Source organism: Macaca mulatta, chromosome 7 (assembly GCF_049350105.2).
Source record: "Macaca mulatta isolate MMU2019108-1 chromosome 7, T2T-MMU8v2.0, whole genome shotgun sequence".
Lineage (NCBI taxonomy): Eukaryota > Metazoa > Chordata > Mammalia > Primates > Cercopithecidae > Macaca > Macaca mulatta.
The window spans coordinates 148,027,042-148,044,163 of record NC_133412.1 but is presented as its reverse complement, the minus strand read 5'-3'; the positions used below and the strand labels follow the sequence as shown (position 1 = coordinate 148,044,163).

The window sequence follows — 17,122 nt, the reverse complement described above, 5'->3', positions numbered from 1 at the left end:
CCCAAAGTGCTGGGATTACAAGTGAGCCACTGCACCTGGCCTACACTGCAGACACCCTCTTAATTAAAAACTCAGTGGCTAATGTGGTATTTCTAAAATTATGCAACTTGCCATCTCTAACCACTGCTTCTTGGGGCTGTATCTATGTCCACTGAGTAGACTAGTCTTGGCTTGCATATTTTCTTAACTTCTGTACAGTTATTCAAAACATCTCTGTAGTTGTTCCACTTGTTAAAAGGGGCTGGTTCATTGCTTTCTTGAGTTGGTGAGGCGTGGGGAGGGAAACATAACTGGAATCCTGGTTCCCCCCGACCCTTAACAGTTTAATCCATATTCAGGATTATTTTTTCAAAAAGATGTTTTTTTTGTTGTTGTTGTTGTTGTTTTGGGGGATACAGGATCTTGCTCTGTCACCCAGGCTGGAGTGAAGTGGCAAAATCTTGGGTCACTGAGCTCCTCCACCACCTCCTGAGCTCAAGGGATCCTCTCCACCTCAACCTCCTGAGTAGCGGAGACTACAGGCATGCACCATCACGCCTGGCTATTTTTTGTAGACATGGGGTCTCACCACGTTGCCCAGTTTGGCGTGGAACTCCTGGGCTCAAGAGATCCGCCCACCTCAGCCTCCCAGCGCTGGGATTACAGGTGTGCGGCATCACACCCAACCTGCTTTTTTTGAACGGAAGTAATCCAGCCTCCTTTCTGGTTCTTTTCATTTATAGTCATTAATGTCGATTATCTTCTCCTCTGCTCTTTCATGAGTGTGGGATGGTGATTATCAGAATATTTAAGGCTCTAAATGTCTTCTGGCTAGTCTGTTTCTACATTGTCTTTTTCAAATCAAGCTTTATGAGACAATGGGATTGTGAATGAAGTTTTGCTGACTTCTACTGTATTAAATTTCTAACAAAAAAACACAATTACATCAAGCAAAATGCATTTTTGATAAATACCCCAAAGTTGCTTTTGCTCAAGATTCCTATCTTGGCATTTAGATACTTCTTTTCACACATACTATTACTTCATTAGAGCTGAGCTTGCTGACTCTGAACCAATCAGAACAAACCCCAGAAACTCTTATTTCCTATAGAATTCTTGCCAAAAATGGTGCCCCAAAAAAGAATTTCTAAGGTAGGCAGTGGGATGTAGGTACAAGAACAGAACACAAATGCAAACTGCTTTGTTGATTGTAATTTATCAGCAAGTCCTGGGAACAGAAAGTGTAATAACACTGGACTTTCCTAAAATACTTTAATTTTGACATACTAGTTGCAAAGACAATTTAAATCCTCATGCCATGTGAATGGTAGACATGATTATGTATCCTTATGCTGTGGAGACAGTAATCACCTAAAAAATGTGAGGCAAGGTTTGACAGGTTGACTCAATGCTTAGAAAATGCTATTTAAAGTGACTGTTTCTATTTCTTCATTATAAAGCCATGCCTATTCAATTCAAACACATCAGGGCATTTCTCTGGGAGGCCAATAGTCTTCTTACTAAAGGACTTCTTTAGGACTAAAACGATATGACTATTTACTGAGTAGGTCTCAAATGTTCTGAAGTGTGGCAGAAAAAGAACTTCCTAGCATTCAATTTGTACCAACATTAAGATCAGTAACAGATTCTGACGCTCTGGGGTGTATATTTCTCATTTTACTCCCTTCAAATAAAGCAAGTGACCATGCTTTAACTACTCAAAAGCATAGTTACTGAGAAAAGCACCAATATTGATGACCTCATGAAAAAAAAAAAGACTAAAAAGCCACTTCATGTTGCAAAAGCTATGCTACTTACTCCCTCAAAGAGGTAGTCCCCAACAATATAAAGTCCTGAATTTAAGGCATGATGGGACTACAAGCAAAGTGACTCATTCTATACTCATTCTCTTAACAGTTCTTCACATTCCTACATGGAGTTCTGAATCTTGATTATGGTGGCAGTGATTACATGAAGCTACATGAGATAAAACTGCACAGAACCAAACACAAATACATGAAGCTACATGAGATAAAACTGCACAGAACAAAACACACACACACGAGTGCTTGTAAAACTGGTAAAATCCGAATAAGCTCTGTGGAGTGTATCAACATCAACTTCTTGGCTTTTAAAAGTTTTGACACACACTTCTCATTGTATAAAATGTTATCATCGGGGATGGCTGGTTGAAGAATACACTAGGACTTCTCTGCACATTTTTTCTGCAACTTCCTATGAATCTGTAACTATTTCAAAACAAAAAAAAATTTTTTAAATGAGAAATCAGAATCTTTGGGGAAAAGTTCTACTGAAGGAGTGACGTACTCTAAAGAAGACCCAAAAAAGTCCACACCACCATAGAGTGTATTTATAAGGACGCTTACGCCACAAATAGAGATTAATTATCTTAGGTATCAAAGCAGATTAATTTAGAGAGATACAATCTAGCTTACTGAAAATAGCAATTCTCATTTTGTTGAGGTTTGTTCCATTTTGTCTCTGATAACTGGAACTACAAACTAGTTCTGCTCTCCTTAAAATCAGAAAGGACAAGCCACAGAAAAATAATTTGTTCTGCCCACCCACTGCACTTCTCTTCTCCCATCTACAACCTCCTCCACACACCAGATTTCTCCTCTAAGCTTTCAAGTTTAAATAAAACTGGACTACAACTCATGTCTGTCTATCGTGAGGAAACTTCACAACAGAAAACGCCTAGGCTTGTTTTCAGGCCCACGGGCAAACATATGTTTTAGATTAAAAGGCATTTTAAATCTTGGCTTTATGAGCTCCCAAGAAGCCAAACTGTCCCTATGCCTAAGCTGTTCCCTTGGCTATCAAGCACCTTTGGAAGCCACATTAACTCTTTCAGGCTAGGTGGATTTTCTTTTGCACATTTAAAGAGTTTTATTAACAAGTATCCTTCCAACAACTATATCTTTCACACCTGCAAAGTTAACCAATAGACCAGGGCCTTCAAAAATTTTGCTTAATGAACCCATCATCAGCTAGAGATGAAATAAAATTTAAAATCCCCTTTACCCCACCGGTTCTCAAAGTTGGCTGCATATTAGAATGACGTGGTGGCCTTTTAAAAAATTACCAAGGACTGGGTCCCACTCCTAGATTCTGATTTAATTGCTATGATGTGTAGCCTGAGCTTTGGGAGTTTTAAAATCTCCCCAGGTCAAAACCACCACATGAGTGCACAACTCTTCACACTTTTCATATTTCATCATTCTTCCAAAAATGCATACATAGAGAAAGGAGTTATCATCTATTCGAGTCTTTTGGAATCTACACAATTATTCCACCAGAACCTTATCAATCCAGGAGTTAATGCCAGCCTTCCCTCTGGCCCTGAAAATCAACACTGGGAATGCTGCCTTTCAGGTCTAGTAGAGGCCCTGTCAATGCACTCAGTTTCATATCTAGTGAAAACAGAAGGCTCAGGTGAGAAACAGAAAATCCTCAAAGTATGTCCTTTTTAATCAAAGCTTTAATACCCAAACAAACTACATCCTATTAAGAAAAGTGGGTGTTCCAGATTTCATTTTTTTTTTTTTGAAAGGGGCACAGAGCCAAAAACTGTATTTTCCAGGATCATTCAAACTTGTATGAAAAGAAGAGGTATGATGTAACAAAATATTTTCATAGCACCTCTGGATCCAAGTTGTCATAATTCCAAAGGGAGCAGAGAATGACTTGGAAAAAAGAACTTCATGATTAAAGATCATTTTCTCAATTGACATTTTACCTTCCCCAAGACTGAAAGAGCATCTATTCCAAAAGCGTATTGGTTATGAACTATCGCTACTGCGTAGAACCTATTTTGTTTATCCATATCAATTCCAAATCTAGATTCAAAAGGCAGAATTCAAATGAGGGCAGCATATAAAGCTGGAATTTTAAAATAACGAGAAAACAAATTTTTTTGAAACCCCCAATGTTAAATTAAGACTGTTTCTAAAACACACATGTAGATAATTATTAGGAGAACATAAAAGGAGAAACGGTTTCTCTGTAGCCCAGTAATTCCATTCTTCTGTATTTTCCCTAGGGAAATTTTGAAAATAAGCCTGAAAAAGGCATTTATAAGGATGTTCAATGCAACACTGGTATGACAGTGAAAAACTCACAAAGGAAAAAGTAATCCATTATACACATATCATGGAATATATACAAACATGTACGCATGTATATATATTTACCTATATATATATTTACATATATATATATGCACACACACCTGCATATGTATGTGTATCCAAGACACAGTGGGTCTGCAGAACAGTATGTAAAGAATATCAGTCATATAAAAAACAGTAAAACTATATTTTTATAGGCAAGTACGTATGTATACAATACACACAAAAAGGTCTGAAAAAGCCACACTCCAAAATGATAACAGTAATTACCTCTAAGATTCAAGGTATTTGTGCTTACAGGGAAGAGGGGAGTGTTGAGCTTTATCTGTAATATTTCATTTCTTAATAATGGAAATGAATTCACATCTTCTGGCTAGAATAAATGAATCCGAAAAAGATGATGCTCAGAAACACTTTTAAGAAATTAAACATAATTATACCCACCTTAGCTGTGACAGGTGCCAACAAAGCTTTAGTGACACACATCCTCTTTCCTCAGTGGAAATAGTAGAAAGCAGTGGAGGGTTTAGAGCAGAAAATTCTGATCAAATTTGCATCCAGGTATGGCCATTCAGCTGTTCCACTTAACCAAAGGGAATTCTCACTGTCTTCTTTTCCTGGGATAGGTATGTGCCCACTATTTAACTGTATACACCCAAGGTGCTTACCTGCAACTTGAGAAACGGAAGCACTGGAAGGATGTCACTCAAAAGGGGTAGCAGGGAGACAATATTCATGCTTCCATGTGAAAGCCGGCAATGCACAAAAATCAACCCACTGCAAATTCAGCATCAGTATATTACATATGTATTGCCACTTGGCTCAATGAAGACAGAAACGCTTTTCCAAAATACCAGTAAAAAGGTGCTGCTCAAAATATTTGTATGTAATACAACCTGATGTTTCCTTTCCTATAAATATCTTCTTTGCCATAACTGTCTTTCAGACTTGTTATCATCCTTTAATGTCAGAAAAGTCCCAAAATGACAGCCTATTGGTAACATGTGGCTTCCAGATGTGATGTTTCTACTGTGACTATTTCACATAAAAATCCAGACTTCCACTTCATCTTCATCTAGTAACAATGGCTCTACCTTTCTTCATTCCAACCACTGGCTGGAGAACTGTCCACTGAGACAGGACAAGCACTCTGCACCATCCCAGCCTCCACCATACCCTACTGCTTCCTGAACCCTGAGACTGAGAGAGTCAAGTACCCTGTTTTATTCTGCTTCTGCTGTTGTTTTTCTCACAGTAAAGAAAAAATAATACTGTACTTACGTCTCTACCAAAGGCGGGAAAACTGAGAGTGCCAGAAGTTCTGAGAATGAGAAAGAGTATTTTTCCATAAGACTGAAGACTATTTCTACGTCTAATCTGCAAACAAACTATGTTTCTGTTGAAAGAATACAACTAAATATATTATGAAATTACTGGCCAATTCTCTCATTTACAGTATCTTCCTGTCTTTTGAAGGCATTTGAATTTGCTATGCCTTAAATATGGATATGCCACCAGCTGGAAGATACAGAGGTAGGGAAAAAGCAAACACAAGAATTGGTTTTATAAATTATACATATATGAACCTACATTAATTTTATACTTAAAATTCACCAGGTCATCAACTCTAAATATACTTCTTGAGTAGCAACTATATGTAACAGATACTGCATATTATGTGTTACAAGGATGGAAGATGAGTAAAACATAGTTCTCACCTTCTAGGAGCTTGCATGTAAGTGGGTAGGGATTGGGGAGAAAGATATATATGTTACTCTACTCGGTAGGACACGCACAAACAATGCCTGAGAGCTGGGAGGGAACAAGATGAGGAACAGATTCAGGGAGGCAGTACCATGAGAGCTGGGCCTTGGGATAGTTTTCCCCAACACCAATCTTTTTTTTGGTATGGAGTCTTGCTCTGTCACCCAGGTTGGAGTGCAGTGGCACAATCTTGGGTCACTGCCTCCTGGGTTCAAGTGATTCTCCTGGCTCGGCCTCCCAAGTAGCTGAAAATTTTTATAGCTTTAGTAGAGATGGGGTTTCACCATGTTGTTCAGGCTGGTCTCAAACTCCTGACCTCAAGTGATCCACCTACCTCGGCCTCCCAAAGTGCTGTGATTATAAGCATGAGTCACCATGTTTGGCTTTTTTTTTTTTTTTGAGATGAGGTCTCACCCTGTCACCCAGGCTGGAGAGCAGTATCAGCTCACTGCAGCTGAGATTTTTGTTGCCCAGGCTGGTCTCAAATTCCTGGGCTCAAGCAATCTGCCTGCCTCAGCCTCTCAAAGCGCTAGGATTACAAGTGTGAGCCACCATGCCCAGCTGATAATGATAATATCTAAAGGATGAGAAAAGCAAGGCAGAAACAACAGAAACCCTGGGGAATAAGTCACACAGTGTAGCTGCAGTGTAGTGCACATGAAGTAAGGACAGGGCAAAAGGAAGCTGGAGAAGTAACTGGGATCATGTTACTGATAGACTTTAATGCCAAGTTGATGAATTTGTTCTTAAAAAGATGAGGAATGGGGCACTACCAAGTGAAGCAAGTAAGATGCTCATCACTGGAGTGAAAGCAAATGGACTAGTTACATAAGAAATTACAAATTAAACAAAATAATTAATACTTCTGTAAGCTATTTGCATAACAATACAATTTTCTCTACTTTGTGGAGAAAACTCCACTGCTCTTATACAATCATTGAATCCAATATTCTTTGTTAATTTTCAAGCTTCTATTATTCATGAGAATTACCCAACTAAGCAGTAAGCGTTTCAGAGGGATCCTAGGTATATAGCTACCTTATACTTACAAGAGTTTAAGGAAGTTGGTTCAGAAGTAATCACATCGTTCCTGATAGTCATATCAGAATGTATTTCCAGGTCCACAGAGTTTAGTAAATACATACATGGGCACTTGCACACAACACACACAATAAAGGAGAACTCACTATCCTAGAATTTATGAAGGTCTTCATAAAGGAGGTATTGTGGTTAAGAAAAAAGAAAGTACCAGGTTATGGACCAGGAAACCCAAATTCTAGTCTTGTTTTGCCACTGAGTAACGGTGAGACTTTGAGTAAGTCACTTCCCTTCTTTCAGTCTCAGAAACCTCATCTGTAAAACAAGAAGGATCTCACCAGAACAAACTCTAAGGTCTAACCACTTCTCTAAATATCAAAAGTTTCAAGCTGGCAGCCCACAAGTCAGATGTGGCAGGCAGGCTGTGCGGGCTAAAGCACTCACAAACAAAAAGAACCTCATGCTGAAACACTGGAAGATCTCACATAAAAATACAGATTTTTCACGTTTTCTTGAAAACCCAGGGAATGTGGCAATATGAGACCTACACCCCCACATGGCCACAATCTGCTATGGCTGAGCAGGTGCTGCCCCCAACTGACCTGACCTATCTAGTTGTCTAGTTTATCAGTCTCCACCCTCTGCCTTGCTCATGTTACCTGCCTGAGTCTGTGACCCTTGCCATACACATAGGAAACATTCCCTGTATTTACTCACTCTACAGCTGTATGAGCCATGCACTGAGCCAGATGCTGTAAAAGAAATAAGCATCAGACATATCTACTTGAGAAATACAAACTCACTGTCAGAAATAACAGATTTGAGAGTGGAATTTCAAGTTATGGCAGAAGATATTATTTCAATTTTTCAAATATGGTAAGAGATGGATCTGCAGCCTAGATCAGTATTTTCAGGAAAAGGAGTATGAATATTTGGTAAAAAGTTCAAGCTTCTTAAGTAGAAGACACAAAGTCAAGCCTTTCCCTATAAACAATTAAGTCCACAGGCTCTTTGTAGATCACAAATGCAAGGCACTGCCCGCAGGCAAAGGGCTGTCGATGAATGCAGCAGCTCAGCCCTGTAAGGATGCTCCTTTATTATTTCAAACGTGAAAGCAACGGACCTGAAAACTGAGATCTGATCAGTCACTGAGATGCACGTGCATATAAATATCCAGGTTCTGAGAACAGTGACCTAAGGTATTAACTCTCAGTCATGTGTGGACCAGGGGATCAGCAGAGTCTCTGGCCATTCTGGTTCTCTAAGACACATCATGGTTCTTTGCTTTGTCAGACTCCTATCATGCAGGATTTTCCAGGAAACAAGATGTGTCGTCTTCATCTCATTACTGTCATACTGTCTTGATAGTAGTTCACCATTGTGCTGTGCTGGTCCTTAAGCGCTTGTCATTCTTTGAGTATGTCTATGAAATGATGCCATTGGTATTTTCCTTCATTGCTAGAAATCAGGCAAGTACAGGAAGCCGCAGAACGATTGAGTATATATGAAATTCATAATTTATAACAGCAAACGAAAGCATGAATACCCATTAATAGAGACCTTGTAAGTTAAATGATAGTAAAGACATAAAATATTCTGCAGCTGCAAAAGAGAATGAGCTGGAAAGTTACTCAGTAATAAAAAGGAATAAGCTATTGACACACATAACAACTTAAATGAATCTCAAGAACATTACGCTGAGTGAAAAAAACCAAAATGCCAATCCCAAAAGGTTACATACTATATAACTTCATATTTATAACATTCTTTAAATGACAAGATTATAAAAATGGAGAACAGATTAGTGGCTGCCAAGGGTTAGAGATGGTGGGGTTGGGGGAATAGGAGAAAGTCTGTAGAGGGTGGTTACACCAACCTACATATATGAAAGAATTGTATACAAATATACCCATACCATATATTCCATGCTATGAAAAGAACAGAGATGCAGTTGAAACAATTTCTGAAAATTTTCAGTAAACCTCTTTATATTATGAAGGTACCTTTGGAAAACTAAAGAGGGAGATGGGGAGGGGAGAGAAAATGGGAATATTTTATGTATGATCTGAATGAACTCTAAAACATACTGGTAAAGGAAAAATAAGGTGTTGTGTGTACAAAAACCAGGTAAAAACATTAATACTTAATGCTTATCCACACAATTTTTCTCGATTAACACTGGTTGCCTCTACAGATGGAGTCATGGGAGGCTGGGGGTTGACATGGATGGGACGCCTGAACCTCCTGAATTTTATACCTTTATTCACAAAATTACTTTCTTCTTGAATATGTGAAAATCAAGGCAAATCAATGATTCTGTGCCCTCACCTTTGTTCATACCTGTGGTCTGGCAACTACTTTCTGTTACTACTCAACCCCCTGTAAGTACTAAATTACCTTTTGCACCCAAGCCTCTCAAGCCTCCATACTAGTTCCGAAAATCAATGTCACTGGTTACCTGAAAATGCTTCTGAGTAATTACTCTTTCAACACACTGTACTATTACATATGACATAGCTCAGTTTATGATAGCTGACTATAAAACATGACAACTATCTTCAAGCCAGCTGGATATTTTGAATTTCAAAAAGAACATGTGAGAACAAATCAAAACGTAACGATGATGATGACTACTGATTTTTGAGCTTTTACTATGTGCTCAGTACTGTGCCAAGTAGCTTACATACATTATCTCAATGTTTAATAGGTGTGTTGTGTTATTTTCATTTTATAGGCAGGAAACTGAAGCTCAGATAGGTTAAGTATTTCATCCGGGCATGGTGGCTCACACTTAAAATCCCAGCACTTTGGGAAGCTGAGGTGGGCAATCACTTGCGCCCAGGAGTTCCAGACCAGCCTGGGAAACATGGTAAAAACCCGTGTCTTTAAAAAAAAAAAAAGGCCGGGCGCGGTGGCTCAAGCCTGTAATCCCAGCACTTTGGGAGGCCGAGATGGGCGGATCACGAGGTCAGGAGATCGAGACCATCCTGGCTAACACGGTGAAACCCCGTCTCTACTAAGAAATACAAAAAATAGCCGGGCGAGGTGGCAGCGCCTGTAGTCCCAGCTACTCAGGAGGCTGAGGCTGGAGAATGGCGTGAACCCGGGAGGCGGAGCTTGCAGTGAGCTGAGATCCGGCCACTGCACTCCAGCCTGGGCTACAGAGCGAGACTCCGTCTCAAAAAAAAAAAAAAAAAAAAAAAAAAAGGCTGGGTGTGGTGGTGCACACTTCTAGTCCCAGCTACCTGGGAGGCTGAGATGGGAGAATCACCTGAGCCCGGGAAGTTGAAGCTGCAGTGAGCTGTATCTAGCTTCACTGCACTAGAGCCTGAGTAACAGAGTGAGACCTTGTCTCCAAAAAAAAAAAAAAAAAAGTTGCTTAAGGTCATACAGCTTCTAAGGGAAGAACCTGAACTTGTACTAGGGTCTGTCAATACTAAAAATGAGAAATCATTTTCCTTCTATAGCTTAGTAAAACTTACCTCAGCTGAGAATCTGTTGCTTTTACAATCCTAGTAATTAAGCCAGGCTCTAGACACCTATTATCAAAATATCTGCAACTTGCAGTTAGCAGGATACAATACTTAACACAAAAACTGAGGGGGCTCCAAAATAAGAAAGCCGAAGTTGAGAATCTTAGTCAATCCAATAAAAAATTTAATAGTTGATCTCTAGATGAGATGGCACCTACTTTGGTTTGCTCAACGATCAAAACTCTTTCACAAGGAAAATACATCCAACCAGAAAATTTAAGATTTTATCTTTGTCAATAAACTTCTGGATTGAACACTGATATCTGAATCAAACTCAAACTTCTAGAAAATTATATGAATCAGGTGTCAATAGACTACTTGTGTATTATTATTAATGGCTTCTGATTTCTGTAATCAGTCCCTGAATATTTCAAATACAGCACTTAACACTCAATATTCTCAAACAGAAAAATTTCTGGGTCTCATCTACTGAATTCCTCACACAGGAAGTTTACAAGTAAAGGTGGATCACTTAAGCAAGAGATTTCACTTTTAGTTTAAAATGTCTGAAATCATCTTTACAGAGCTGACCAAAAAAAAAAAAAGAAAAAAGCTGAAATACCCACCAAGGTATCAGAAACCTTCCCGAACATAAGATTATTTTAAGTAACATGGCACCACAAAAGATTTAAAATAAAACTCATATGACTAAAATCAGCAACTAAGAGAAGAAAAACAATGTTAATAAAATTAAAATTAAATGCTAGCAAATAATGGAATCCAAGATTGGTCCTCTGCATTTCCAGGGCACCTCTTAACAAACTTAAAATATTTGTATTATCAAGGCAGTTTCTACCCACAGCAAATTTCTTCTTCAAGGTACCTTGGACTTCCTATTCTACTCTGCTTCTAGTAGTAATGTAAGTGCAAGAATTTTGTTAAGCCCCACATTGGACTAGCAAAATCAATTATCAACTAGCTGTCTCCATTACTCTTTTTGGTGCCAAATCTTTTTTCATTAATCCCCTTGCATGAAGGTTGTTATACCCATTTTCTAAAGTAGGAGCACTCTATGTTCATTCTCTAAGGTCATGTAATCGATATCTTCTGAAAACTGGCAGAGGTCCTTTCTGACTCTGTTAACTCTTCCGCAGCTCCCCACCCTGCCCTGGTATAAGAGAACAGACATAAAGCCATGGCTGTAAGGTGAAAACACATACACGCAAAATTACCCATGATTCTAAGTGATTCACGGGTAATCACCACTCATTTCACTGGCATTCTGACTACTGTCAGTTAGAACGTCACAAGGTTAAGGACAACTGAAATAAAGCATCCTACAGAAGAACATATTGGCCTCCATTTCGTCTGAACTAGAGAACACATTCTAGAAGTTTTGTTTTTGATGAGAATAGGCATTGGGTGGCTTTAGAAAGTAGTAAATGAGTCTCTGTACAAATAATAATTCTATTTGGCTATTTTGCGACATATCGTCACTCAACATAAAAAAGGCGGTTGAGAAAGGTCAGTACACAGAAATATATTGTAGGCCAATAAGCAATCAAAATAGCTTATTAAATACTGCAAACAGCGGAAGTTATTTAATGTAGCAATTTATACATTCAATATTGACTTTTAATGAACTTAAAGTCTCTTTTGCTTAAAAATTCAGATTTTCAGGGAAGATAAGAGTACAGAAAGTTGTTAGAATTTCCATTAAACTGGGGTATTCAGTACTATAATATCAATTTGTTGAACCCAAAGAGATACTGTTCAAATGCTACTAAGTATTAGCTCTATTCATAGTCTTTAATGTAGGTCATAAAACTAAAGGATTTTCATCTGTGGCCTGAAAGAGAATATTTCAAAATATTGAAGTATTCAGTGAACACGTTTACAAATTGCTGAGTTGGATTACAAAATGGAAATGATGCTTGAGGAAGAAGGCTCATCTTTCACGCTAAAAGATGACTTTTTTCTTTGCAGGATGTTTAAAGAGAATAATATTTGGGTTTTATCTCTGTATGTTTCTGGGTTCCACCTGGTATTAACCACAAGAGAGGAAATTCTGTGCAGAAGGCCATGCTTTCTAGTAGTGAACAATCTGGCAAGAACTTGAAAACCTGACAGGCTTAAAGGTTACATGCCAGAGTGCTCTGCGTCTTTATTACTCTTTCCCTGCAATCTTCATTTAAAAATCTACAATTCAAGTTCAAAGTAAGGCAACAAGCTTGAGTTCCATGGAATACATCAGTTCTGTCTACCAGGAGTCAAAGCCAGATCAGGAAAAAATAAAAACCTAACAGAGTATAAAGGGAGAAAGTGAAAAAAGGAAGAAAGGAAAGAAAAGAGGGAAGAATAGAGAGGATAAAAAAATTTTTTTAAATAAAGCATCATGTTACAGAATGGATATGCTCCAGGGAACTGATGAATATTTGAACTTAAGGTTCATCAGTCTTCAAGACACAAAGATAGAGAAATAAATCAGCTATAAAACAAAGATGAGTGTTTTGAACATCATTTGAACCCTGTGTTTTACAACATGTGCTACGGAATCATTGAGCCACATAATATTCAATTAAAAAGAGGTTTTGGGATGTTCAGCTAGCATTTAATTAGGACATACCATATTTAAAAAGCAATAAAAATAAAATTAAGAAAACAAGAGAAAAGGGCCCATGCTGTATAGCCCATGAATCTCATCGGCTTTATCATGAAAGTTTATTGTTTTTAATCCTAGTACAATCAGCTACCAGTTACATACAGTAAAAAACAGAAACAGCCACAAAGCAATGATGATAGAGATAGTCTGTGACAATGTACAGTGGAGGAAATATTCTCTGTTGGAATCCTCCAGCGGCCCCCCACCTGGCTTCAGCAGTTAAGCTATCACTCCCTCCCTCCCCAAAACAGTTAGAAGAAAAATTAACGTCTTGCTTGGGCACAGCAAGATTCTAATACCTCTTGGGGACACTGGAGAACTTTAAAAAAACTAAAGCAGTAGAAACAAAACAATAACTGAAACGTGGAAGCAAGGTGACACACAAAGAAGCTCCGTGAGGCCTTGGCTTCAGATCACCTCAAAGCGAACCACCTGGAAAGAAAAGAAAAGGCTGTCACACCTGGAAAGAACAGGTAGAAGGTTCAGTAACCCTTAATATAACATCACTTCACTCCTTCCCAAATCTATCGAATTCAAGTTTTTCTCAAGGTTTTTATTTTTATAAGTGAGCCAGGTTGTAGAAAATGGCTTCCTTTTCTAATAATATTGTAAATGTTAACAACTAGCACATACTTACTCTTTCAGAACTATAAAATAACACAAGAAGAGAGCATTTTTAGCAAAGCATGCTGTCTTCTTTATCTCAAACCCTTTGAAGCAACCACACAGTAGGCTATTTATATGACTGTGTACTCTTACCTTAGAGGAATAATGACTCCGTTCAAAAACTAAGTCTCATATATATTTGGTTCGATTGAGGGCTTTTTCAGCCAGGTGACCACTTTCATCTGTGATCTTCTCCCAATCAGTCTGTCCGACCACAAAACCTATGGCCCTTTTCCTATCTGCATCCTTCTTCTCTTCCAGGTCTGCCCATCTGACCTAAAAAGAACACAGCATTAGGCTGAGCTTTAGGAAAAATAAATATGCAAAGAGCCCCCTCCCTCTCTGGACAGTCTAAGGGGTAGAATGACTCATCTGAAACCGCAAGCTTAAAAAATTAAAAACTAACCCAGGAAAATTGGGAAAAGTCATATATTTTAAGTCACAGAGAGAAAACTCTCTGGCCAATCCAAGTCCTAACCATTCCAGCTCCTGAACAGTTCAGCTCAATCCTGTCCTCTCTTTCTCCTCTGCCATTCCTTTTTATTTAATAATTCACTGACCTCATTTTTTTTCACCTGAAAGCAAAGCACGAATCTCTACCTAGTCTTCCTGTCTGTACTCACCCCCTCCAGATTCAAGATGCCAGAGTGAGCTTCCTAAAACACACAGTTGTGACTCATTTGCTTTAACTCCTTTCCCTACCTACCAGGTAAAGTCCAAGAACTCAGGTCCCTCTTGATCTGGCCCCAACTACTTTCCTGCAACATCTCTGGCCAGTGCCTATGGCATTTTATACAAACAATATAAACTTCCTTCTAGCACTCAGAGTGCATTGCACCATTTCTTGTCTCTGTAACTCTGCATATAAGTACTAGTCATTCTTCCTGAAATGTCTTTTCCCTAACCTTATCCACTTGGCATGAGTCCAGTCATCCCTCCCTGACTTACCCCTTTTTCCTTTGCCAATCAAATAATCACTGCTTCCCACAGTTAACTTCTGGATTTTGATATGTCTGCTTTTGAACTTCCACACTGTACTGTAATTATCCACTTACAGATCTGTCCTCCCTAACAGACTATCAACACCCTAGATCAGTAACTGAATTTTATTTATCTCTACACAGAAATATTTCTTGAAATTTAATCTTAGGGAAAACAGTAAGCTGGTATTACTACTTTCATTCATGAGATAGAGAGACCAAGAAACAGACTCAGCTGATATCCATGGCAAGATTACAACTACAAATACATGGATCAGGGATATTTCCTATTGGTATTCTGAGTTTTAAAATATATATATTCTTACATATGATTTTTTTAAATTTTTGTAATTTTTTTTTTTTTTTTTTAAGAGTCAGAGTCTCACTATGTTGCCCAGGCTGGTCTCAAACTGCTGGGCTCAAGCAATCCTCCTGCCTTGGCCTCCCAAAGTGCTATGATTATAAGCATGAGCCACCATGCCCAGCCACATATTATGTTAATATGTTTTTAAAAGTATATGGAGATATACATACTCTGTAAAAGTTCAGATTCTTAAAAAGAAACTATGAATCTGTTGCTTGCACTACATGGTACCAAAGTCCACAGATAATGTATTTTAAACATGGCTTGTGATTTATTATCTGTGACAAGGAGAGGGAACCAGAGCATGGAAACATCATGCTCTTCACACTGGACCTGGAAATGCATTATTGCTCTAATGTACACTAATTACTATTTGCATGACTGGCAATGAAATAACTAGGCTTCTAACAGTATCACCTGGTCAAAGGGAGGAGTCACAGTAATAGCAGTGGGAAGAAACTGATAACACCTGACTTTCCAGAAAGTAGGTTTTTAGTATATAGAAAACCTATGGCTCAATGTCTTTCATGGGCCTTAGTAAGAAGCCTAATAAATAATGTGGGCTTCCATATAGAAAAATCTTTGGGCATTCTGCCCATCAATGCTGAAGTACCTATTTTGATTAATTCATACATACAGCCAGGCACAGTGGCTTACACCTGTAATTCCAGCACTTTGGGAGGCCGAGGCCGGCAGATCCCTTCAGCCCAGGTGTTCGAGACCAGCATGGGTAACATGGCAAAACCGTGTCTCTACTAAAAATACAAAAATTAGCTGGGCATGGTGGTGTGGTGGGTGTCTGAAGTCCTAGCTACTAACGAGGATGAGGTGGGAGAATTGCTTGAGCCTGGGAGGCGGAAGTGACAGTGAGCCGAGATCACACCACTGCACTCCAGCTTGGGTGACAGAGAGACCCTACCTCAAAAATAAATAAATAAATAAATAAAATCCATATATACTCTCTTAGCGCCACCTAGGATCAAGGATATACATTTTAGCGAAAGATCATTACGAACTAAGTTTTGGGCATTTATGTGATACTGTGCTGAGGATGCCATGGGAATGGATTTAAATTTGCTGTGGGCTGGTTACTTTTTCTTTGTTCAGTGGCCACAGTTTGCCCCTTACATGGTAGGATTAGAAGAAAAAGTGTGTAGTTGTTTTTGAAATCAGTAGTATGTTTGCGAATAAATGCCCAAGATTTTAACATTGGAATTCGGCCAGGCACAGTGGCTCACGCCTGTAATCCCAGCACTTTGGGAGGCTGAGGCAGACAGATCACCTGAGGTCAGGAGTTTGAGACCAGCCCGGCCAACATGGCGAAACCCCATCTCTACTAAAAATACAAACAAAATTAGCCAGGTGTGGTGGTGGGCACCTGTAATCCCAGCTACTCAGGAGGCTGAGGCATGAGAATGGCTTGAACTGGGAGGCAGAGGTTGCAGTGAGCCAAAATCACGCCACTGCACTCCAGCCTGGCAACAGAGTGAGACCCCGTCTCAAAAAAAAAACAAAAAAACAAAAAAACCCAACAACAAATGAAGTTGGAATTAAAATATTTTGGAAACTACGGTATTTTGTTAATATCTCTAATTTATACTGATGCTGTAGTAAAATTATTAATTTACATGTTGAATTCCTCCACTGGATGTCAGCTCCTTAAGAGGACTCATTCATAGACTTCATACAAAGACATTCAACATATGGAATGAATAAATGATTACCGAACCACTAAAAATATAAGAAGCAGAATAATGACTTTCAGCTTGAAATGGCTTCTTAAATGTCAGTGTCCATTTTAATTTTCCTAGAGGTACTTTTGCGACTTACAACATTTTTGCTGTTGTTTTTTCCTGTAAAAATAAAACTGTTATAATACAGAAAAATCTCGACTAGCACTCAAAGGTTTGAGGTCCTTATATTTCATCCACTGTCACTATAAATATTTCTAAAATACACAAACTCAGCAAACACACAAGGGAAATGTTCGCCTTTCATAGTCATCAAAGAAATACAAATTAAAGTCCAAGTAAGCTACCATTTTA

At 38.7% G+C, this 17,122-nt stretch overlaps 1 protein-coding gene across 3 annotated transcripts in view; it reads right to left on the bottom strand.

The window, feature by feature from the left end:
• Window positions 1-13,084: 13,084 nt before the first annotated feature.
• Window positions 13,085-17,122, bottom strand: part of YLPM1 (YLP motif containing 1) — a 74,203-nt gene continuing 70,165 nt past the window's right edge. For all 3 annotated transcript variants that reach the window (XR_013396459.1, XM_015144132.3, XM_077941469.1), the window contains 2 exons: window positions 13,827-14,009; window positions 13,085-13,499 (listed from right to left, as the gene is read on the bottom strand). Coding sequence is in view for 2 of the 3 variants with exons in the window: in XM_015144132.3 (XP_014999618.1) it covers window positions 13,863-14,009 (147 nt within the window). In the remaining variant the exon portion in view is untranslated. The remainder of the gene's footprint in view (window positions 13,500-13,826; window positions 14,010-17,122) is intronic.